Below are 21037 nucleotides of genomic sequence, written 5' to 3'. Positions count from 1 at the left end.
CAGGTATCTCTGAGGAGGTATCCATGGTGTGAATTGTTGTGGATGAATACTTATCACCAAAAAGGTATTAAACCCCGTCTAGTTTTCTATTTGGGAGGCACATGTGTATTGAACCATTATTATTATTTTTTTTTTATCATTATTATTATTATTATTATTATTATTATTATTATTATTATTATTATTATTGCTGTTGTTGTTATTTGGGTTCTTATAATAATTAGGTTTAGACGTAGTTTGAAGGTAACCATGGAGGCGGTTGCTGAGCGTTACTTCAATATTGGTGATATGAAGTCAGCAGCGACTTTTTATGGCAACCTAATGATGCTACATCCACGGTATGTGAAGATGGCTCGTATATGTAGAGTTCTTGCAGATCCCTCAGCGGTGCCGCTACCGCACCGCTATGCAGATGTAGTAGAAGCCCTTTTAGAGCCTTCCATCACGCCGGAAGCCCTCTTTGGTGCGGATACAACTCCTGCAGATGTTAACAAGGCATATCAACGTTGGACACTATTAGTCCATCCTGACAAAAATCCCTACCCAAGGGCTGGTGATGCATTCAATCGACTCGTCTCTTTAAGGACTAATGCATTGGAGTTAGTTAGTGCACGAAAAAAGCGGCCGAACTCTGAACCTATTGGGAGAGAAGATCATGACAGAAGAGGAAATCGTCAGCATAAAAAGGGCGGTTCTCCCGCTGCACCAGGTCGATCAAGTGAAAACAACACGTCTTCCTTAAGAGCTGCTGAGATCGACATGACTATCTCCGAATTAAAAAAGGTTCAGGTGACTCTCAAGTCATTGAAGCGCAAAAACATTGACGATAGTGAGCTCCCAGAACTGAGTGTTTCCCTCCGGGGCGTGCGGGAACGTCGATTCCTCACACATCCCACAAGTCCACTCGCCTCCACCGCCCCAGACGTCCCCACGTGGGACCTCGCCTCCGACGCACGTACCTCTCCATACCCCACCACTACTAATACTACTGCCAATACTGCAACTACTACTAGTACTACTGCACCAACAACAACTACTACTAGTAGTAGTAGCACTACTACCGCCACTCATAGTAACAACCGCGTGGTACCGTCACCGCCACCGTCACCGCCGAATGTGAGCGGCGAAGAGGCGCCATCGCGTGTGTCAACTGCGAAGCCTTCGCGCCAACCTCCTCCACAAACAGGAACTGTTCGTGGGGAGCAAAATACAGACAAGGTGTCTGAAAGGGTGCAGTCACAGCAAAAAGTTGATGTAAAGAAAAAGGCAGGTTCAGCAGGGAAGGAGGGACAAACAATAAAAAATGACGCCAAGCAGCCGCAAGAGGTCACCATAGATAAAAATCGTTCGACTCGTAAGACGGCTACAGACGAGGGCACAAAGGTGGCAACAACAGATGCGCAGAGTAGAAAGAGCGATACCAGACATTCGCAAGAGACTATAGTGGAAAAGAATCGCTCTCATCGCAAGACAGATGGGAGCGAAAACAAAAAAATAATAAGTAAAGATGTGCAGAGCACAAAACGTGAACCGAAAGATTCGCAAGAAACTATAGTGGAAAAGAATCGCTCTCGTCGCAGATCAGGTGCAGGTGAGAATACAAAGAATCAAGCCAAAGAGACTCAAGATGTAGTAGGAGAGAAAAATCGCTCGCGTCGCAAGACAGATGTAAGCGAGAACGCAAAAGTAACCGCTACAAATGCGCAAATCACAAAAGATGAACCCCAAGAACCGCAAGAGGAAATTACCGAAGATGATCACTCGTGTCGCAAGACCGATGCTAATGAGAAGAGAAATTTGTCATCAATGGATGACCAGTGCGTAGATAATGATGTCCAACAGTTGCAATTGGATGTTCCTCTCTCACAAACTGTATCCACAGTTTCAGACGAGGTTTCATTTGTCGATGTGGCGAGAGAAAGTATTAATGGATTGATCCGAGACCTTGAGGAGATCAAGTTAAATCGGGTTCCTTTGAGGTTAAACTGTGACCTTTCATTTGCTGCATATGAGCGGGAAAAGTTACAACGGGAAGCATCTTGTAGCGAGAAAAAGTCATCGCTGTGAATGAACCCTTGACAAGAAAAAATGTTCAAGTGAAGCATGAAATATGCTGCTTTCTGGGAACACTGTGTATGTAGAATAAAATCTTTATTTCTCCTTAAAAGGGTGAGTTATATATATATATATATATATATATATATATATATTATGTTTATTTACTTTTTTTTTTGTATTCTTGTGTTTTAGTTACTTTATCGAATATATTTTTTAGCCTTCTTTTTTCTCCCTTTAATGTAAGGCGAAGAATACCTAGCTATATGGAAGGGAGTTCCAGAGGGTTACTCCCATCAAAACGTCAGAAATTCACAACGCTACCAGCACTGACACCTGCAAGCCGATCTGGCGCTGCAGCCAATGTTTGGAATCAAGAAGCAGATGAGGAGGCAGCTGTAGAGACAGACTATAAAATAGAACGTCACCGCTATGCCAAGTTAGTGCTGCAATACGCTCAACGTTATCAGCAATTTACCTGTGTAGAGCTTTTTGTAGAGACGATGTTGCAAGATCTTACCCCGCAAAGTGGAGTCACACCGCTTATCCGAGCTGTAGCAGCATCCTGGGCAATGAAACTTCTTTGTAATTCAACCAATAGACGAGTTATGGAAGCCTTAGTGGATGCATTGTTTCCTGCTATTTACCGTGACTACAATGAACAGAAGTTAGATTACGCCCCAGCTGCAATACAAACTTTCGTCAATGATCGAAATCTTATTCGAGACAATCCATTTTTCTCTCATTCTACCTATGTACAGGAACTCAACGCGAGTCTCTTAAAGATTGAAGTTCTTTCTAAAGGACTTCATCGTTCACTGTCAACAAACGGAATTTATAAGAAATTTACTATCTTACTTCTTGAGTATATTAATAAAGAGAGAAAAAAGAAAGCCTTTTTGGCGTGGCGTACCTTCACCAAAAGACGTCGTGTAGAGGATATGCTTCACCGTAATGTGATGCAACGCCATAATAAAACTGTGCGAGACTCATGCCTTCAGGCCGCCTTCTTTAAATGGAAGACCGCTGTGGAAACTTCACGTACAGAGTACCTCACGGAGCGACTGCATCAAGCGGCATTTCAATTAGAAGGTGCCAAAAATCAATTTCAGATGCAGTGCTTTCGGGCAGATAAGTGGCAGCTTGGTTATGAACAAGGTCAAGAAGATCTTAATTTAGTTATTGAAGAGCGTGATGCACTACAACAAAAAGTTGAAGAACTCAGTGCAACACTAATTCTAAAAGAGAAAGAGCACCAAGAACGCATGGTGGCCCGTATTCATGAAGTTCTACTTCTCGTTCGAAGGCAACGAGAGACTCTTAAAAGGGTGATTGATTCACGTTTCCGAGCTGAAGACCTTACTGAGACTTGGTTCAATGAGGCACTTGCTGAATCTTCTAAAGAGGCGACAAATGTAGTGAATGGAGGTAATGATAACAGTAGCGGAAGTAGCAGTAGTGGTATTCAAACACAAGGTCATGTATTTCTCTTAAAATGGTGTAATTACATATTTGCAAAAGAGCAAACGAAAAAACCACTTGAAGTTTCAAATTTTGGTTCAGATTTTGCGAATGGTGAAGCATACTCCATTCTGCTTCAATATGTTTTTACAACATGTCAAGCCAAGCCACCGAAGAGTGTAAGCAATTCTACTTCAGAGAGATTGCGATGGGTTTGCAAAGTTGCTGAAAGCACACCACTTGCTATTATCCTGCAACCGGACGATTTTTACCACCAGCGAGAAGACAAAATTGCGGCATCGATTGCGGAAATATTTTCCTATCATGTTAATGAAAAGAGAATGACGTTTGCCAATGAGGCTTGTTCTCTTGTTACCCAAGTGGGGTTAACACCAGAGTCTAGAATGTCTGTTTTTGAGTCTGATGATATTCCACAGGATGAAGATACCCTTAAACAAAAGGTAGGAGAATGGAATGGAGAACTAGAAGAATGGGAACAAGAACTACATAATGGTATTTTATGTGAGAGAAATCTACAGCACTGCAATATCACCGTTACACAAGAGAGTGCCTGTATTGTTCGAGAAAGAAGTAAAGGGAAACCTTTTTACGTTATAACGTCAAAAGCAAGTTTACTATTTCTTAAACTCAATGTAAAAAGTATGGAAGACCTTCGAACCCGGTTTAAATTACCAAATGTTCAAGCATGGAAAACATTTCTACGTGTGGCTCTAAGAAGTATTTTATGGAAATATGTGCACCTCATCACTTGTATTTTTTATCACTTTGCTGGTGTTGACGCCCGGCAAATGAGTGAGGTGCAGTTTTGGCGTTTCGCTGAAGAAACAGAGTTATTAGTTATTCCTTTAACACCCCTAGTGGTGGCGCAAATGTTTGACACGGTCGCATCACCTCAATTGGCAGCAATGCTTCGTGCAAGTGCGAAAGATGAAAAAAGCGCAACGTTGGCAGAGGCAGCACAAGAGGAAATTGATATCCGTTTTGTCAAACCTGCTCAATTCACAGAAATTCTTGTGCGAATGGCAGTGACACGTTTCTCCGGTGGATTGCTAGAGGTGACAGAGAGATTTCTTGATTCATTGCAATTTCCATCTATAGTAGATATGCCATCTCCAACCCTTTCCTTCTATGGACCAGAACCACAAAATGTTGTCTCATATTTCCAGTCTGACTTGTCGCGGATATTTTTCTTCTATATGAAACAACAGTTAAGTGGAACCTTGTCGGGGCGATCACGTAAATTTCAAGGATGTGGACGTTTCATGGCACACCTGTATCATACAACCTATTTAAAAATGTTCGCTGATTGTGATTTTCTCATTCTTGATGGTGAACTTGAACAAGTTAATGGACATAGTGGATATCAAAGGAAGTTACACTTTATGGCCGCGGACGAAGTTTTAAAAATGTTGGAAGTTATACAGAAGCGAGTCCCGTCTATTCCACAGGGAGAAATATGTTTTTCACTTTTTTTGGAATCTTTCGGTGTGGCTTGCACATATTGGTGGCCAGATCCAATGGTACCTCTATCACGGAAGCTAGCCGCGTTTCTAGTGGCTTTCATCGAAAAGCTGCGTGTAGTACATGCACGCAGTACACTAGTTTTAGGAGCTCCACCCTTTGTTGATCTTGAGGGTGGTGAACGTGTCGATTTGTCTCGATAGTCTACTGTTGCTTCTTATCCAATTCTTATTTTTCTTATGTATGTGTGATCTAATGATTGGCATGGAGTTGGTAACCGCACACTCCCCACCATCATATTGAAGGTCTCTATGCATCTCTATTATCTTTAAAACGGGAACTCAGCTTTGCAATAATTTTTTTTTTCTCCCCCCTCCTATTTCTATCTCTTTCTCGCTGTATTTAAGGGGACACGAAACTGTTTACCGATAGATGCAGCGGCTAAAGTCTTTCAGTGTATTAGAGAGATGGCTCCTGTATGTTTCCCAGAGGCGTTCGATGGCGGGTCTCTTTGAAGAGGAACATTCTACTGGTACAGGTGAAACAGACGTTGCGGCATTCGCCCGCTCCATGGATTACCTTGAGAAAGGTAATACACGCATTGACAAGAAAGCGTATGGTATTCCTTTTCATGTTAGTGAAGCAGAGGCCGTAGATGCAGTTTGTCGTCATCACGGAACTGCTGTTCATGTTCACAACGTTGAACGATTTCTGATGCCCTTTTGGATTGCCACAACCGCAGCTAGTGGTAAATTTCGCGCAGACGTCCTTCAGAAGGATCCAGCATTTTTGACACAGCAGCATTGTCTTGTTTGGGTAGAAGGGCCAAACTACGAGTTTCACTACCCTTTTGGTGAACATCATGTTTTCAATCAAGTCTCTGCCTCCTACCTTCACCCTCTTTCAATGGTGGAACGGTGTGTAACTGGAACCCATGTTCCTTCAATGTTAGTATCACGTTTCGAATTGCTTAAAGAACTTGAAAGAATGGATAAACCACCTAAAGTTGTGCCTTTTACAATGTCTACATTGACAGCATTTTCTATTTTAGATTCCCGTCTAAGCCGAAAGAAAATTCTCCAGCGAATAGATCAGGAATTAGTGAAGTTTCATGGTTCATTTATAAGAAGTAACATTACTATTACTAGCGTTTTTAAAGAGAGTGTGCGTATTCGACCTGTTTTTTTGCCCTTGTTGAGATTTACAGTCACAACAGGAATGGTCACCACTCCAGTACCTTCGTTTGTCTGTGGTGCAACAGGAAAAGTGGTGGGTCCTGTTTTACATCTTACTAAACGAGCGAAACTTAGCGTAATGGTTCTTAGTGGTGCCTCTGCGATGCTGCTCTCAGCGCCTGTTGTGGGGCCAGGTATTTCTACAGCTATTGCGATTGCCTCATCCGTTGCTTCTGTGTATATACAACGTTATTTGCTGACGGTGCGCTTCTTGAAGGAACAAGCCAGACATATGGCAGAACTCAAAACGACTGGTATGTTGTACTTCTCCTCTGATCAGGAGGGTTACCGCTGGTCTCCAGAGGATGAGGAACGTGAAGAGTACGAATACCGCGAAGAGCTTCGCCAGCGGGCACGACGAAAAGAAACATTCGAGCAACAAGTAAAGGAAGAGGCTGCACGGGACGAGGCCCGGCGTACCCGACATATCGACTCTAAGAATAGACGGCGAACAGATTTAGAGAACGTGGACCCGCTTGGGTACTATAAACTCCTAGGACTGACCGGAAAGGAATTCTCCGCCACGGCGAGAGATATCGCTAAAGCTTTCCGTGAGGCAGCTAGGCAGCACCATCCAGATGTTGTGCACACCGGGGATGATGATGAAGCAAAAAATAAAATGCAAAAAATCATACATGCATACAAAATCCTTCGCGATCCAAAGACAAAAAAAGCATACGACTTGGGTCAGTTGACGAACGAAAAAAACAAGTCTAAGTAGTGTGATTCTGTCTCTGTCAGTGCCTCCGTTTACGTATGTGTGTATATGTGAACCTTTGCACATACTTGAATGTTTTTGGAACAAGAATTTCTCTCTAATGGTGCATTCATTTTCTTTTGTTGGATCTTCAACCCCTCGTACTTTCATTTTTCTTCTTAATCGGTGATTTTTTTTTCCTTGCTTTGTTTTTTTTTCTTCAAAGGCCTCCAAATATGTCTTTTCCACCAGCACCACCAACGGCAGCAATACCAGCTCCACCAACTGCAGGAGTACCAGCACCTCCAACGGCAGCAATACCAGCACCTCCAACGGCAGCAGTACCAGCACCTCCAACTGCAGCAGTACCCCCACCACCACCAACTGCGGCAATACCAGCACCTCCAACGGCAGCAATACCAGCTCCACCAACTGCAGGAGTACCCCCACCACCACCAACGGCAGGAGTACCAGCTCCACCAACTGCAGGAGTACCCCCACCACCACCAACGGCAGCAGTACCACCACCACCAACTGCAGCAATACCAGCTCCACCAACTGCAGCAATACCAGCACCTCCAACGGCAGCAATACCAGCTCCACCAACTGCGGCAGTACCCCCACCACCACCAACTGCGGCAGTACCAGCACCTCCAACTGCAGCAGTACCCCCACCACCACCAACTGCAGGAGTACCCCCAGCACTGTCAACTGCAGCAGTACCAGCTCCACCAACTGCGGCAGTACCCCCACCACCACCAACTGCGGCAGTACCAGCACCTCCAACTGCAGGAGTACCAGCTCCACCAACTGCAGGAGTACCCCCAGCACTGTCAACTGCAGCAGCTCCTCTTGCCCCGGGAACAGTTCCGCTGCCAGCGATGCCTGCGGCTGCAACTGCAACGGGTATGTCTCCACTTTCGAATGCTCCCTTGTTGGGGGCCACTGCGCTTCCTCCGCAGTTGCAGACTGCTTCCTACCCCCCTAATGCTGTTGGTCCTCTTCCCAAGCCACTTATTTCTGAAGAAACGCGACGGCAGTTAGAAGAAGCTGTGCTACAGCAATTTAAAAGTGCAGCCGGTGATCAGTACTTAGACCTAGATGAGGTGGTGAGAGACCATGTTTGCAAGTTATTTTTTTTGAGTAACTATGAGGTGGGGACAATGATGAGCAATATTGTAAAGGGACTTCAGTGCTTGGGACGTTACGATGTTGGTTTACTTCGCAATGATGATAGTACCGCATTTACTGTCATTCAGTCTCCACCATTTAATGAGGCCCTTGTGACGGATGAGTCACAGGAAGTTGAAAGACGACGACAGGCCATACGGGAAGGGCAAAATCGAATAGAGCGGGCAGATAATCGTTCCAAAGCTAGATTTCTAGGTGTGGCTAAAACTGGAGTGGAGACTAAGGAAGGGGCAAATTATGGCTCTTCTCAGCGTGTAGAAAAAAATGTAACAAAGGGGGCAACAAATTTACCAAAATCTTCGTATGAACATATACAAGAGTTGTTACGCGCTCGCCAAATAAAGAAATCAGGCGGAAGACGGAGCGCTTCAGCAAACCCTCATAGTCAGCGACACGCATCGCCAGCGGGGGACGGCTATCTGCTTTGGCGCTACGGCGGTAACTATCCCAAGGAAAACTATTATGAACATTATCGCTTGTATGGGCTGAAGAAGTGAAGCCATAGAGCAGTGCGTTTTTTTTTTTTTTTTTTTTTTTAACCACTGGAGTCAAGTGGTTATTTATAGAGGCACAAAAATAGATCCTGTATTGGTGCAATATTTCAGAAAAGGGGATGTTTTGTCTTTTTTCACGTTGAATTGTTCTTCAACTGAACATCTTTTTTTCTGCTTCTTGTTTTTCCTCTTTCTGTGTTTTGTTTATAATTTTAGGCGAATATATGTGGCGTCACATATTTATTTGGATCCAGATTTTGGGCTTTCTTTTACTGATGTCTTTAATTGGACAGCATTTGTACATTTGGTATGTAGGTGATCTTTATCTATGGGAGCGTAAGGGATATGAAAAGAGCCGAAAATCTTCAATATCATTGTGGGAAAATCGTCTTTATGCACCTACATACATAACAAAGATTGATAATATATACATTATTGTTGACTGTTGGCACCATCGGGTTCTATATAGTGAAAATATTTACGAGCCTGTAGGGGAGTGGCGTGACCTTGTTGCAGATATTCGTATTTGGATACCTCACAGTGTCGCAACCAATGGTGATATTCTTGTAATGGAAAGTTCTGATCATGGAAGCGGTGGAAGGGACCACTCCCTTGTTGTTTTTGGTATTATAAGGGGTTCCCAAGGAAAAATTAAAGGGTTTCGTTTTCTACAAAGAATACGATTATGTCCTGGAAAAAAAGTGTTTCGCCCACACAGGGTCCTCTACGATCTTAAGACTGATGCCTTCTATGTGTATATAACAAATCCTCCAACTTTTGGAAAGTACAATTGGTCTAGGAAAAAGCAAAGATTGCAATACGTCTATTGTGAAGATCTTCACTTTATGGAGGGTGTTTACGCTCGATCCTTTACATTTGTAAATGATGCAATCATTTTTACAGCAGGTCCGAAAAAATCCTTGACATTTGCGAAGTTAGATGGTGTAAACGGAACCCCAAGGTTTCTTGGTCGCATTAATGTTGGATGGATGGGTCTTAAAACAGGGACTATGAACGATGTAATATACAAAGACAATTATTGGTATATTACTAGCAGTTATCCTTGTTCGTTGATTCGTGTGAAATCATTACGAAAAGGGCGTATTGAAATGCTGCACAAAAAACTTCAGCTTTGCCAAGCGGGAAAAAAAGGACCAGGTATTCGTGCTGATGGACGATGTAACCATTTGGGGACTCCATATTACTTGAGCTTTATCGATGGACGTATGATGATTCCTTTTCTGTTTGCTTGCAGTGGTATACTGTCTTTTGACCCTATCACAAAGTCAGCTACTGTGCTGTGGGGTTCTGGATGGACAGAAATACCTAATGATGTTGAAAGAAGAGGAACGGAGTGGTGATTTTGCAGAGGGATTCCAATTTTTTTTTTTTCTATTTTGCTATAATAATATTACTATTTGGGTTACTTTTTCATCTACATGGCTGCCTCCAATATGAGATGAGGGAATCATCGTATTTGAGTCAAACTGACTAATTGCTTGTTTTGTTTTCTTTTACGTTTTCGTGAACAGTAAATGGGTCTTGAAATGAGTGTGATTAATTTTTTGTAGGGAAAAAAAGGGATCTAGTTATACTTTGCCCCGTGATTTGTTTTGCCTTGTTCTGTTTTGCCTCACTGTCTTCACACTCTTGTTTTTTTTTTTTCTTGTGTGTGTGTGTATTTTTGTCACATCCGCTGAAGTGAGTAGCAGTGACTTCCAAAGCGAAGTAGTAGTCTCCAGAAGAACAGTAGAAAAGAAAGGAGACCAGAAAAAAAAAAAATAGAGAGCAAAAGGGGGAAAAAAAAACGGACCATTTAGCAGTGGTTCAAAAGGAATATAGGGAGATTCTTTGGGACTGCTCGGAAGTTCAACTTCTCTCAACTTGAAATTGCGATGGTTCGACGAAAGGTTATTATAGATACCGATTGTGGGGGTGATGATGCCATTGGAATCATGGCCGCCATGACGCACCCGGATGTAGAGGTTGTGGCTATTCTCGCAGTGTGGGGCAATGTGGACGTTGACCAGGGAATGGAGAATCTTGGGAAGTTGATGGACCTCTACGGACGTAATATTCCTTTCTTTCGCGGTGCAGCCGGTCCACTTGTGATAGAACGGGAAACAGTGCAGTGGGGTGGATTTGGCAAGGACGGCTTTGGTGATGCTGATTTCCCTTCCTCCCGTCGTGTAGCCGCGCAGTCAACCAAGCACGCTGCACTTGCTCTTGTGGATATTCTTAGAGAAGCAAATCCAGCAGAGGACGAGGTGTATCAACTAGTCTGTCTCGGCCCCCTCACTAACGTGGCACTTGCTATTCGTTTAGATCCCGATGCATTTTTTGTCTTAGGTTCAGACACAGTACCTTCCGTGACGGTTATGGGTGGTACTAGTGAAGGAAAGGGCAACTCTAATTTGATGGCGGAATTTAACTTTCACTGTGACCCAGAGGCAGCGTTTGTGTTATTTCAGCATAAGGGAATTCGACATCCCATACAACTGGTAAACTGGGAAGTTACTGTTAACTGTGCCATGTCATGGAGGTTTTACGATCAATGGGTAAGCCGGCGAGAGACAGACGAAGGAATAAAGTCAGTAAACCAAAATAAAACCCAACAATTTATTGAGAAACTTTTTCAGCGACTCGAAGCCTTTACGAGGCCTTATGAAGATGGTACAAAGGCTGACACTGGTGATGCGGAAGCAACACAGGATGTAACCTGCGTTATACCAGATGCTGTGGCAATGGTCGTTGCGTTGTACCCAGAAAGTGTGGAGGATAGCTTTCTTACATACGTAACCGTTGAACTCCAAGGACGGGAAACTCGTGGGGCGACATGTATTGATTGGTATGGCACAGAACAATCCATGTGCAAAAAGGGTCGCTGGCGCAATTGCCAGGTTATTACGTGCGTAGACAACGAAAAGTTTCTTCAAGTCATGCAGCACATCGTGGATTTTCCTCTACCATAGGTACTAACAAATGGAGTCTTTGCGCATTCTCTCAGTCACCACCCTTAACAAGGAATCCGAAAAATTCCTCAAAAAAAAAAAAAAAGAATGAAAAATTGGGTCTGAAACAGAAGGGAAGCCAAACGATTGTAGTTAGTGGAATTCAATTATGTGTCACGATGTTCGTTAAATGGGAAACTTTGACCAGAGCATTTTCTTCCTCCTTCATAGATGTGAAGGTTGAAATGGTTTAGTGGCCAAGCAACTCAAGATTTGTTTTTTGTTTTTTTTTTTTTTTTTTTCTTCTTTTTGTGGTCACATGTATGTTTCATTATTTCTCTCTTTCTGTATATGTGTCTCAGATTCTGCTCGCCACGGTTTTCTTTATATTATTTGGAGGGGCCAATTAGGAAAACGAAACCCTCTGGGTAGGTAGGAGGCAGTGGCTGCTGTCATTTACCACTTTCGTGCGGTCGGTTTCTGTTTTTTTTTTTTTCCTTTTCCTTTTCCGCCTGTGTGTGTGTGTGCGGTTTGTCTTTTTGTTTTTGTTCCCTGTACTAGTTGAAATAGGACCTTGCGGAGTTGGACTGTTTGATATCTGTTTTTTTTTTTTATTTAATTCGGAGAGAAGGAAGGAAGGGAAAGGAAGGGAAGGTGCTCATGATGTTGCTTTTTTTTTTTTTTTCTCCTCCTACACCGTACCCTCTCCTGATATTCGTGGAGATTTTTTTTTTTCTTCTTCCATGTGTGTTTGTTGTTGCATGGACGTTTTTCTCTTTATTTGATTGTATGGAAAAGAGATATAACAATCTTTTCATTAAAGCCCTGTAAATAAAATGAGAGATATTAAGGTGTTGTATTTACTTGCAGAACGGCACTTTCATGGACTTGAAGCTAAAGTGGAAAAATAAAAGAAACGTTATTAATGGTAACCCTCTCTTTGACTATGTTGTCCCTTTGTACTCTTTGTTGTTCTTGTTCTTTTTCTTGGTTTCTGATGCCTTTTTTTTGTTCTTTTCCTCTATCTATCTTACTTCGTCATTGCTGAGCACGACGTGCGAAAGAACTCAAGGGTATAAAAAGGAGAACGGGGAGAAAAAAAAGAAAAGAGGTTTCTGACCAGGTTAAATTGAGCTTCGCACAGCGGACAAAAAGAGAGGAAGGAAGGAATAGGCCCTATTACGCAGTTCTACATTCTCTTCTATACCTCTCAATCTTCCTTGTTACCGTTGACTACCCATCCTTCTCTTTGGGAACGTAAATATTATATATATATATATATATAATTTAGTGTCCTTCCGCACCCTCGCCTTCTCCTTCTATCATCATCTGTTCCGATGTCTATGTTTGAGGCGCGGCAGAAGGTGTACGCCACTCTGCATGGCACCTTTCACGCAGCCATCGTGCAGGAAGTTGCCCTCGACGCGGAGAGCGGGCAGTATCTCTACTACGTCCACTATGTTGAACAGGACAGTCGCATGGACTGTTGGCTCCCCGCCAGTGAACTCAAGGAACGCCGGCAGGGGCGCCAGACAAGCAAACAACAGGCAACCAAGCCCAGCGGCGGCGGCATCACTACACGAGGCCAGAGCCGCATGGTCGCTGAACAGGAAGAGGAGACACCGAGAAGTCCAGCAACACCAGCCTCATCGGCAAAGCGGAGTAACTTGCAGAATTGCGTAAAAGTCTCTACTACACGGGCACGAAAGGACAGTTCGTTCTTTTGCCGTGCAAAGAATATTCACACAATTTACATGGGTCCCTATGAGGTGGACACATGGTATTTTTCACCATACCACCTGGCCCGACCCCAGGTACGACAAGCTCTTAAACAGAACGCAGAACTTTTTGCAGGTGACAAGGAACTTCAACTGCGTCGAGGAGACAACACCAGCGCATTTCAAACTACTGTGGCTCTAACATCATTTGTATTGCATATTTGTCCCTTCTGCCTACATCCATTTTCAGCACATGAGGATGTGGTACGTCACCTGCGGCTCGTTTGTTCACGGCATCCCCCAGGAAATGAGATTTACCGGGATCCTATACGACAACTTGTAGTTCTTGAGATGGATGCTGTGGTTGAGCCTGTTTTCTGCGAACATTTAGCTCTCTTGTCAAAATTATTCCTTGAACATAAGGCACTAGATCACGATATGACTCCTTTTCTATTTTATGTGTTGTGTGCTGTGCAACCGCATGGACTGGAAGTTCTTGGGTACTTTAGCAAGGAGAAACAGTCACCGGAGATGTACAATCTTTCTTGTATCCTTGTATTACCACAGTTTCAGAGCCGTGGAATTGGACGATTTCTTATTGAGCTGAGTTACGAGTTGTCGCGTCGTGAGGGAAAAATTGGATCACCAGAGAAACCATTGAGTGATTTGGGTGAAAAACTCTATTTAGGCTACTGGGGTGATACCATCGTCTCCGCCCTTGCACGTGCTATTGAAGAGAGTCACTGTGTTACACTCGACTACCTTGTACAGGCTACATTTATGTCACAGGCAGATGTTGTGCGAACGTTGCAGTATCTAAAGCTACTTAATGGAACTCAGATTGTTGTCTCGGAGGAAAGTATTGAGAGATGTTACTCCAAGCGATTGCATCGCGAGCGGAGTGGACAAAATTACATTTTCTACCCACATTTGCTGAGTTGGAATCCACACATGTACTATGAGATGAAAGAGCAGGATGTCCCACCTCCTATCTACGTCACCCGAAGTGAGATGAAAGAAAAGGATGGGGATAGTGCCGTCAAGCGACAACGTATTCGTTAGTTACATGCGTCTTTGTTTGGTTTGGTCTTTTTATTTCTCTCTGCGTGTGTCTGCGCGTTGTGTTTTCTCTATTGCTTCTACTCCCATCTTTTTTTTTTTTTTTTGTTTTGTGGAGGAGGACATCCTTGCAAACGATGAGAATGGATTGGCGCCTCATGTTTCGTGAAGAAAAAAAAAAGTACAAGTATCAGCCAAAAGCAATGAGAAAGGGAAAGAAAGAAAAGAAAATGCTCAGTTGAGCGAGTACAGATTGTGGTGCTCGCTCTTAACGTGAAATCATTATACAACTATTATATACTTGTGTATACCGCAGTGAATATGTGTGTCTGTGTGTCTGTGATCCGTTTCTCTCTTTGATAATGTGTATCATCTTTTTTTTTTTTTTTTCAACCCTTCCTTCACAATCATTACTCTTTTATTTTTTTTTTATTATTATTTTATCTTTCCTATTACCTTTCTGTAGAAGGTAGAATGCGACGTGTCATATTTTCCTTTCCAGTTCACTACCGTGCGCTTGTGTCGGTTCGCAGCTGTGCGACTAAAGCAAGCAAGGATCCCAAATTGGATGATCTTGCCAATGCATATTCGCAGCTAACACTTAAGGAGCTCTCGGAGCTGCAGCGACTCATTTTCAAGAAACTCGGCCACAGTGATGAGTTCTATGAAAAGGCTCTTCTGCGCGGTCTTGGCGGTGGGGGCGGTGGTGTTATGATGGCAGCCCCCGCCGCAGTGGCTGCAGCCCCGGGTGCGGCCGCCGCAGCTGCGGGAGGAGCAGAGGAGGCGCCAAAGGCTGAGAAGAAGAAGGTAGAGAAGAGTACTTATGATGTGAAGCTGGCCAAATTTACGCCAGACATCAAGGTGAAGCTCATTAAAGAGCTTAGATCTGTTACAAATCTTTCCATCTCAGATGCAAAGGGCGCTATTGAAAAATGTCCGGGTCTTGTGCAGACGAATATGCGGAAGGAAGATGCCGAAAAACTCAAAGCTCTCTTTGAGAAACTAGGTGCTACCGTCGAACTATTATAATATATTCTCTTTCGGTGGTTCGATTACAGTTTAGCGGAATTTGCAAGAGAAAATTTGAGGGAAATAAGAGGCGAAAGGGGAAAAAAAGAGAGAGATGAAAAAAAAAAAAGTATTGATAAGAAATGAAGTTTTTTTTTTTTTTTTTTTCTCTCTCTTTGGTTTTGGTCAAGTGGAACCTTGGTGTTTTCTCCGCTCTCACATCTACACATGTATGTGTGCACAGACCACCCAGAGTGTGATTAAGTCTGTTTTTTTTTTTTTTTCTTATTGTAACAACTGTGAAAATGAAAAAAAAAATATATGTATAATCACAACCGTAACCAAGTTTTTTTTTGTATTATGAGCGTTTTTTGTTTTTTTTTGTTTTTGTTTTTCGTTCTTCTTTTTTTTGCTCATGATTATGATGGTACAGTCAAAGGGGTAGGAAAGTGAGGGAAGGCGGGGACAAATAAGAAAGAAAACAAAGACAGTACCAAAACAAATAAATTAAAAAAAAAAAAGAAAGAAAGAGTAAGGGGTGGGGTGGCTTTATCACCATCTCTCTTTCTCTCTATATATCTATCTATTCTTACGCATTAACAATGCGGCATTACAATGTACGTGAGATTAACGGCCGGCGTGTAAACCCTGACGACGGCACGCTGGAGTATTGTGTGCGGTGGGACGGCTACGACAGTCTCTGCGACACGTGGGAGCCACGCAGTAATCTTGCCGTAACTTGCGCTGGGCCGATTACGGATATCGACACCCATGCACATCACACCGCCCTGCAGCGAATAGCTTTGTGGGCCAACAATCGTCGAGCAACAAAGCACGGAAGGAATGATAACGACAACAATAACAAGAACGATAATGATGATGATAATACAACAGACACACCGCCACTGCACGGCATTGTTGTACATACTGGTAGTAGTGGTAATAGTGAAGAGACATCGCTTGTGGGATTGGGCGAGTGGGTTCTCACAGGTGGGGCCTCTCGTGGACTGAATCCCACAAAGAAGAAGAAAGCACCGGGTCCACAAGAATACGAACCCTCCTGTGATCCCGCTCTTTCGCTGGAAAAGAAATGGCGTGACCAGCACGCTATTAGTTTCATGCATACTTGTGCTGTTGCCACTTGCCGTACACCAGCTGCGTTGGAGTTTGAGTTGGGCTCCGGTGTGGATGCGTGTCATGACGCGTCTAGTATAGAGATTCACGGTATCGCACCCGCTATACTTGTGAAGAGTGGACAGGCGTACAGCAGCGTGGCGAGTTGCACGCCGCTGATTGGACGTGAGGAGGCTGAACATCTACGCAGTCAATGCAACTTTAGCCCGGCCCTCGCACGCACTACTCAAGAGCTCATTCGAGGGAAGCGGGATCGTCTCGTGGTGCGGTATTTTATTGGTGAGGGAGATGGTGAACACGACAGAACACTCTACACTATGCCGTTATCTGTCTTTCGTCGCTTTTATCCACAGTTGTTGCTGGATTATCTTCTTCGTCACACATTAGTTATGGAGTCTCCGTAATGGGAAAGTTACCTCCCAACAACAACAACAACAACAACAAGAAGAAGAAGGTTCTGTACTATCTCGCTATAGAGTTGTCGATTTCATTGACATTGATGATGTTTCTCTTGATGATATTGATTTTGAAGCACATATTTGACCAAGTTATTATGTAGATTTATTTCTCTAACTATGATTTTATTAATTTCTTTTGCTTTTTTCTTTTCTTTTTTTTTCCATTTTTTGTATGATTTCTAATTTTAATTAATTTATTTATTTACTTTAGTAGAACAATAATAGTAAAAATTAAAATAAAAGGAAACGATACGAAGGGGTTTCCCAAAGTTGTGGTTCTTTTGCATTTCTGAGAATGCCACAGTTACTTACATTTGACCATGGTGTCCGATCACGCGGTGATGGCTTTATCAAGACCCCATCGTCTGGGATGTGGCAGTGTACACTCCTGCTTGATCGAATCTTGCAGGAAGAAAAAGAAAACAATAACACAATTTATAGGGCGGATGAGAAAATTATTCAGAATATGGATCGTCAACAGTTGTTGATGCTGCAAAATCCAAAAAAGTCTGCCACTATTTTACCGGGTCACTTCCATCCATTTCCCCGACAGTTTCAACTTATCTCCACCAGTAGCAGGTATCTTTGCAGCATTCTTGTTGCAGAGCGTTCACACACAGCAAATGATATTCAAATTATTTCTCTACAAAAAATATCAGCAAAGATTAAGCTCTCTGAAGGTGTAGGTGTTGTCTTTGCATCTGCAGCGGAGGGAAGCTGGGCAGACATACTTTCGTTTATGCACCAATCACCCATGTGCCTTATTGATGAAGTAAGTCGGGTAGCAGTATGGAAACTGGAATGGGAATCCCCATATGAAAATGGTATTGATCTCAGCAGTGTTTTCTTTTGGCGAGTTACATCATCATTACCAATTTTTGAAAAAGTAGAATGTGCCTTTGGGAAGGAAGAAATGGTATACATTGCGGTGGGTAAAGCGAGAGGCGCCTTACACACACCACCAGACCGCAAACTTTTAAAACCAATGGATCCACCACCGCTACTTCCAAAGCCACCACGAGAGGAGAGTCTGCGAGATACACTTGGGCAACGAAATTTATCAACAGAGTTTATAGAGGCCCAAGGAAGTCATGTGGATGTGAGAGAAAAAGAAAGTGAAGAAGTGTCAAGAGTAACCGCAACAGTAACTGCAGTGGAGGTAGCACAACTCCAAGAAAGTAAAGTGCGACCACCGACTTATGCGGAGATTCTCATGAAAAATGCACGGGTACAAAGACGCGAAAAGAAGATTCCAAATGATCCTTTGTATGATTGGTGTCAGCGTCTTTTTAAACTCAGGGATGAGTTCCCATGTGATATCTGCAGTGATGCAGCCCTGCAATTCGCAAAGGGTCATGTTTCGCAGCAACACCAACAACAACGACAAAAACAACAACCGCAGCAGTTGCAGAAACGTGATACAGGTAATGGTGGATCCATTGATACACTGATGATGGCCACTCTGAAAGAATTTCTGTGTGATGTGTTACTTGAGATTTCATGGTGTCAAGTGTTGAAACAACGTGATGGACGTGATATTACAGTACTACTACAGGAGTGTACAGAGACAGCTGAAGTGGTTGGAAAGGAATTGCAAAATTGGTCAAGTAGCTCGATAATGCTGCAGTTTCCATGTCGTATTCAACAACTACGTCTTGTTCGCCACAGATGCTTTGCGTTGGTACTACTTGGACAGCCAGTGGGTCCTGCTTTACTGCAAGAGGCACTGCGATTGAGCAAACGACTATTGGGGTTACTGCGTGATTTACCACAGGAGGAACGTGATTTCTCTGTTCGTGCCGATCACACCAGCACGGGACAAGTTGTCTGTGGTGTGTTGAGTGCAGCTCTTGCGTTGATGGAGGTATCGTTGCTTGTACAGAGAAGTGGGGCACTGCGGGATGATATGACGTGTATCGCCGGATTGTTGCTGTTGTGGCTTCGTGATGCAACGACAAATTCAACGAACGTTTTTACACTTCCGGCTGCACTGCTTGCACGTGTGAGTGAGGCTGCTGCTGCAAAGAGTGGCGGTCGTTTGAATGGACTGCTGCGGCGTTGTGAAGATGTTGGCTGTTTAAATGGACTGCAGTCCAACAGTGAGAGCGGGAGCGGGACGGCGGGTCTCTGCTGCGGGATTGTGAGGCCCGCGTGGTGCAGTGCCGTGTTTGATCAACGGTTTGCACGAGCGTTGGCACTTGTCAGACGGTGTGAATCTCCAATAACAACAACAATAACAGTAGCGGCGAAACGGAAAGAGAGAAATTATAAGAAAGAATGAATTCTTTTCTCATTCTTAAGGCGTTTTGTCTAACCGCAACATGACACGAGAAAATATTCCTTTCCTCAGATCCAGAGAGTTAACTCACAGAGAAAAGTGAGATGCTCAGTTCTTTGATGCTTTATAGATGGATGGATACGTAAGATCAGATTACTACTTTTTCATATTTTTTTTTTTCAGTATAAATGATAATGATTATTATTATTTTTTTTTGTTTTTTGTTTTTTGTTTTCTTACGGGCACGGATTTCAGATTATGAGAATGATAATGATGATAAGATGTTTACAGTAGTAGCATTGGATAATGGTTTTTTTTTTTTTTTTATTTTTTTTTTTATTATTCTTTGTTGTTTGTTCTTTTCTTATTCGCTGAACCCATGTCTCTGTTTATCTATTTCCCCATGATGAGTTACTGGTAACAAACTTCTTGCATATATATATATATATATATATATATATATATACACATACACATTTTTTCCCCCTCTCTCTCTCTCTCTCTTCTCTGAGCACATAGCTATCTCGTTCCCACTAAATAAAACAAGAAGCGAACTAACACTAAATCTAAAAAAAAGAAAACATGACGGACGCCATTGACGTGACAACATACAGCGACGACAAGTGCCTTGGGCAACCCGCCCCGTCCCTCGCCGCCCTCGAGCCCATCCGCGGCGGCAGCGTGGCGATTGAGGCCGGCAAGGTGTACGTGCTGTACTTCTTCAACACCTTCTACCGTGGGGCGGACCCCGTCAACGAGGAGCTCACGGTGCTCTCAGAGAAGTATGGCGATCGCGTCGTGTTTGTTGCCATCAGCAACGACGCCGATAAGGAAAAGACGGAGAAGTACCTCGGAAAGAACATCGTTGATGAGAACACCAAGAAGCCACTCCGTCTCGCCCCACCCCACATTCTCTTTGATGATAAGAAGGCAACCGGCAAGGCCTACGCCACAGTGGCGAATCTCTCCGTCATGTCGTGCCCAATGGCCTTTATCGTGAAGGCCGACGGCACCATCGCGTGGCGCCAGCAATTCCTGCAGACATTCACTATCACGCAGTCGAACTTCGAGGCGCAGCTGCAGCACGTGCTCGCTGGTGAGGAACTCGAGAGCAACGGACCGCGTCCCGCCGTCCAGATTGAAGAGGAGGCCGCGGAGGTCGAGGATGAGATGTCACTTTTCTAAATTTTGAATAACACCTAAGAAAACAAGGAAAGAAATCTAAAGGTAGGAGAAGTGGATACGTTTTAAGAAAAAAAAAAAAAAGGTGAAAAAGAAACGATAAGGTAAAATAAGAAAAAAAAAAGAGGAAAGAAGAAAAGGGGGAAAAAAAGAGAGAAACAATATATATATATATATATATTTATATGTATTACTGAAAATGAGAGTAAGAAGAGAATACCCACCTTTGTCTGTTTGGGGGTGCGAAGGATCCGATAGGAATTAAGGAATGGATAATCCAAACAAGATAACTAAAGTGGTAGGAGATCAGAAAAGAGATGTAATAAAAGAAACAAGTCAAATTTTACAATGATTGGACGCGAATTAAAAAGACATAATAAAAAAAAAAAAAATGGAGGTTGTAGTAGTGACTGCTTCTCTTGTGCGTTTCATTACTCCCTATTTCGTTGTCTCTCTTTATTCTCGTACTTCTCTATCCTTTAAAACATCCGCTGGGTGAAGTGGGTTGTTCGGCAAGCTTCACTTAAGTCATACCCACCTTACCTTCTTGAAGAATATGAAGGGGAAGCTTCTGTATACATAAATAAATACAACGACATATATTCTTTCATCTCCTTTTTCTCTTTTTTTTTTT

The 21037-nt window shown here is 43.1% G+C and overlaps 11 protein-coding genes across 11 annotated transcripts; all 11 read left to right on the top strand.

Moving 5' to 3' along the window:
* Window positions 1-249: 249 nt before the first annotated feature.
* TM35_000292530 (uncharacterized protein) lies at window positions 250-2067 on the top strand (the record flags this gene model as incomplete). The annotated part of the gene is made up of 1 exon (XM_029028410.1): window positions 250-2067. One exon carries the CDS (start codon window positions 250-252, stop codon window positions 2065-2067), a length of 1818 nt encoding a protein of 605 aa, XP_028880437.1.
* A 254-nt stretch (window positions 2068-2321) lies between these two features.
* TM35_000292520 (uncharacterized protein) lies at window positions 2322-5201 on the top strand (the record flags this gene model as incomplete). Its single annotated transcript, XM_029028409.1, has 1 exon — window positions 2322-5201. One exon carries the CDS (start codon window positions 2322-2324, stop codon window positions 5199-5201), a length of 2880 nt encoding a protein of 959 aa, XP_028880436.1.
* A 229-nt stretch (window positions 5202-5430) lies between these two features.
* On the top strand, window positions 5431-6954 carry TM35_000292510 (putative chaperone protein DNAj; the record flags this gene model as incomplete). The annotated part of the gene is made up of 1 exon (XM_029028408.1): window positions 5431-6954. One exon carries the CDS (start codon window positions 5431-5433, stop codon window positions 6952-6954), a length of 1524 nt encoding a protein of 507 aa, XP_028880435.1.
* Window positions 6955-7166: 212 nt separating this feature from the next.
* Window positions 7167-8618, top strand: TM35_000292500 (uncharacterized protein; the record flags this gene model as incomplete). The annotated part of the gene is made up of 1 exon (XM_029028407.1): window positions 7167-8618. The coding sequence occupies one exon, from the start codon at window positions 7167-7169 to the stop codon at window positions 8616-8618; it is 1452 nt and encodes a 483-aa protein (XP_028880434.1).
* A 221-nt stretch (window positions 8619-8839) lies between these two features.
* Window positions 8840-9976, top strand: TM35_000292490 (ABC transporter related protein; the record flags this gene model as incomplete). Its single annotated transcript, XM_029028406.1, has 1 exon — window positions 8840-9976. One exon carries the CDS (start codon window positions 8840-8842, stop codon window positions 9974-9976), a length of 1137 nt encoding a protein of 378 aa, XP_028880433.1.
* Window positions 9977-10510: 534 nt separating this feature from the next.
* On the top strand, window positions 10511-11587 carry TM35_000292480 (putative inosine-guanine nucleoside hydrolase; the record flags this gene model as incomplete). Its single annotated transcript, XM_029028405.1, has 1 exon — window positions 10511-11587. One exon carries the CDS (start codon window positions 10511-10513, stop codon window positions 11585-11587), a length of 1077 nt encoding a protein of 358 aa, XP_028880432.1.
* A 1316-nt stretch (window positions 11588-12903) lies between these two features.
* TM35_000292470 (histone acetyltransferase) lies at window positions 12904-14346 on the top strand (the record flags this gene model as incomplete). Its single annotated transcript, XM_029028404.1, has 1 exon — window positions 12904-14346. The coding sequence occupies one exon, from the start codon at window positions 12904-12906 to the stop codon at window positions 14344-14346; it is 1443 nt and encodes a 480-aa protein (XP_028880431.1).
* Window positions 14347-14817: 471 nt separating this feature from the next.
* Window positions 14818-15372, top strand: TM35_000292460 (60S ribosomal protein; the record flags this gene model as incomplete). The annotated part of the gene is made up of 1 exon (XM_029028403.1): window positions 14818-15372. One exon carries the CDS (start codon window positions 14818-14820, stop codon window positions 15370-15372), a length of 555 nt encoding a protein of 184 aa, XP_028880430.1.
* Window positions 15373-15953: 581 nt separating this feature from the next.
* On the top strand, window positions 15954-16889 carry TM35_000292450 (uncharacterized protein; the record flags this gene model as incomplete). Its single annotated transcript, XM_029028402.1, has 1 exon — window positions 15954-16889. The coding sequence occupies one exon, from the start codon at window positions 15954-15956 to the stop codon at window positions 16887-16889; it is 936 nt and encodes a 311-aa protein (XP_028880429.1).
* A 349-nt stretch (window positions 16890-17238) lies between these two features.
* Window positions 17239-19224, top strand: TM35_000292440 (uncharacterized protein; the record flags this gene model as incomplete). The annotated part of the gene is made up of 1 exon (XM_029028401.1): window positions 17239-19224. One exon carries the CDS (start codon window positions 17239-17241, stop codon window positions 19222-19224), a length of 1986 nt encoding a protein of 661 aa, XP_028880428.1.
* Window positions 19225-19803: 579 nt separating this feature from the next.
* Window positions 19804-20406, top strand: TM35_000292430 (uncharacterized protein; the record flags this gene model as incomplete). Its single annotated transcript, XM_029028400.1, has 1 exon — window positions 19804-20406. The coding sequence occupies one exon, from the start codon at window positions 19804-19806 to the stop codon at window positions 20404-20406; it is 603 nt and encodes a 200-aa protein (XP_028880427.1).
* Between the last annotated feature and the right edge of the window lie 631 nt (window positions 20407-21037).

Source organism: Trypanosoma theileri (assembly GCF_002087225.1).
Source record: "Trypanosoma theileri isolate Edinburgh chromosome Unknown TM35_Tth_29_V1, whole genome shotgun sequence".
Lineage (NCBI taxonomy): Eukaryota > Euglenozoa > Kinetoplastea > Trypanosomatida > Trypanosomatidae > Trypanosoma > Trypanosoma theileri.
Note: the sequence above shows the minus strand (reverse complement) of the source record. Positions and strands in the feature narration are given on the sequence as shown.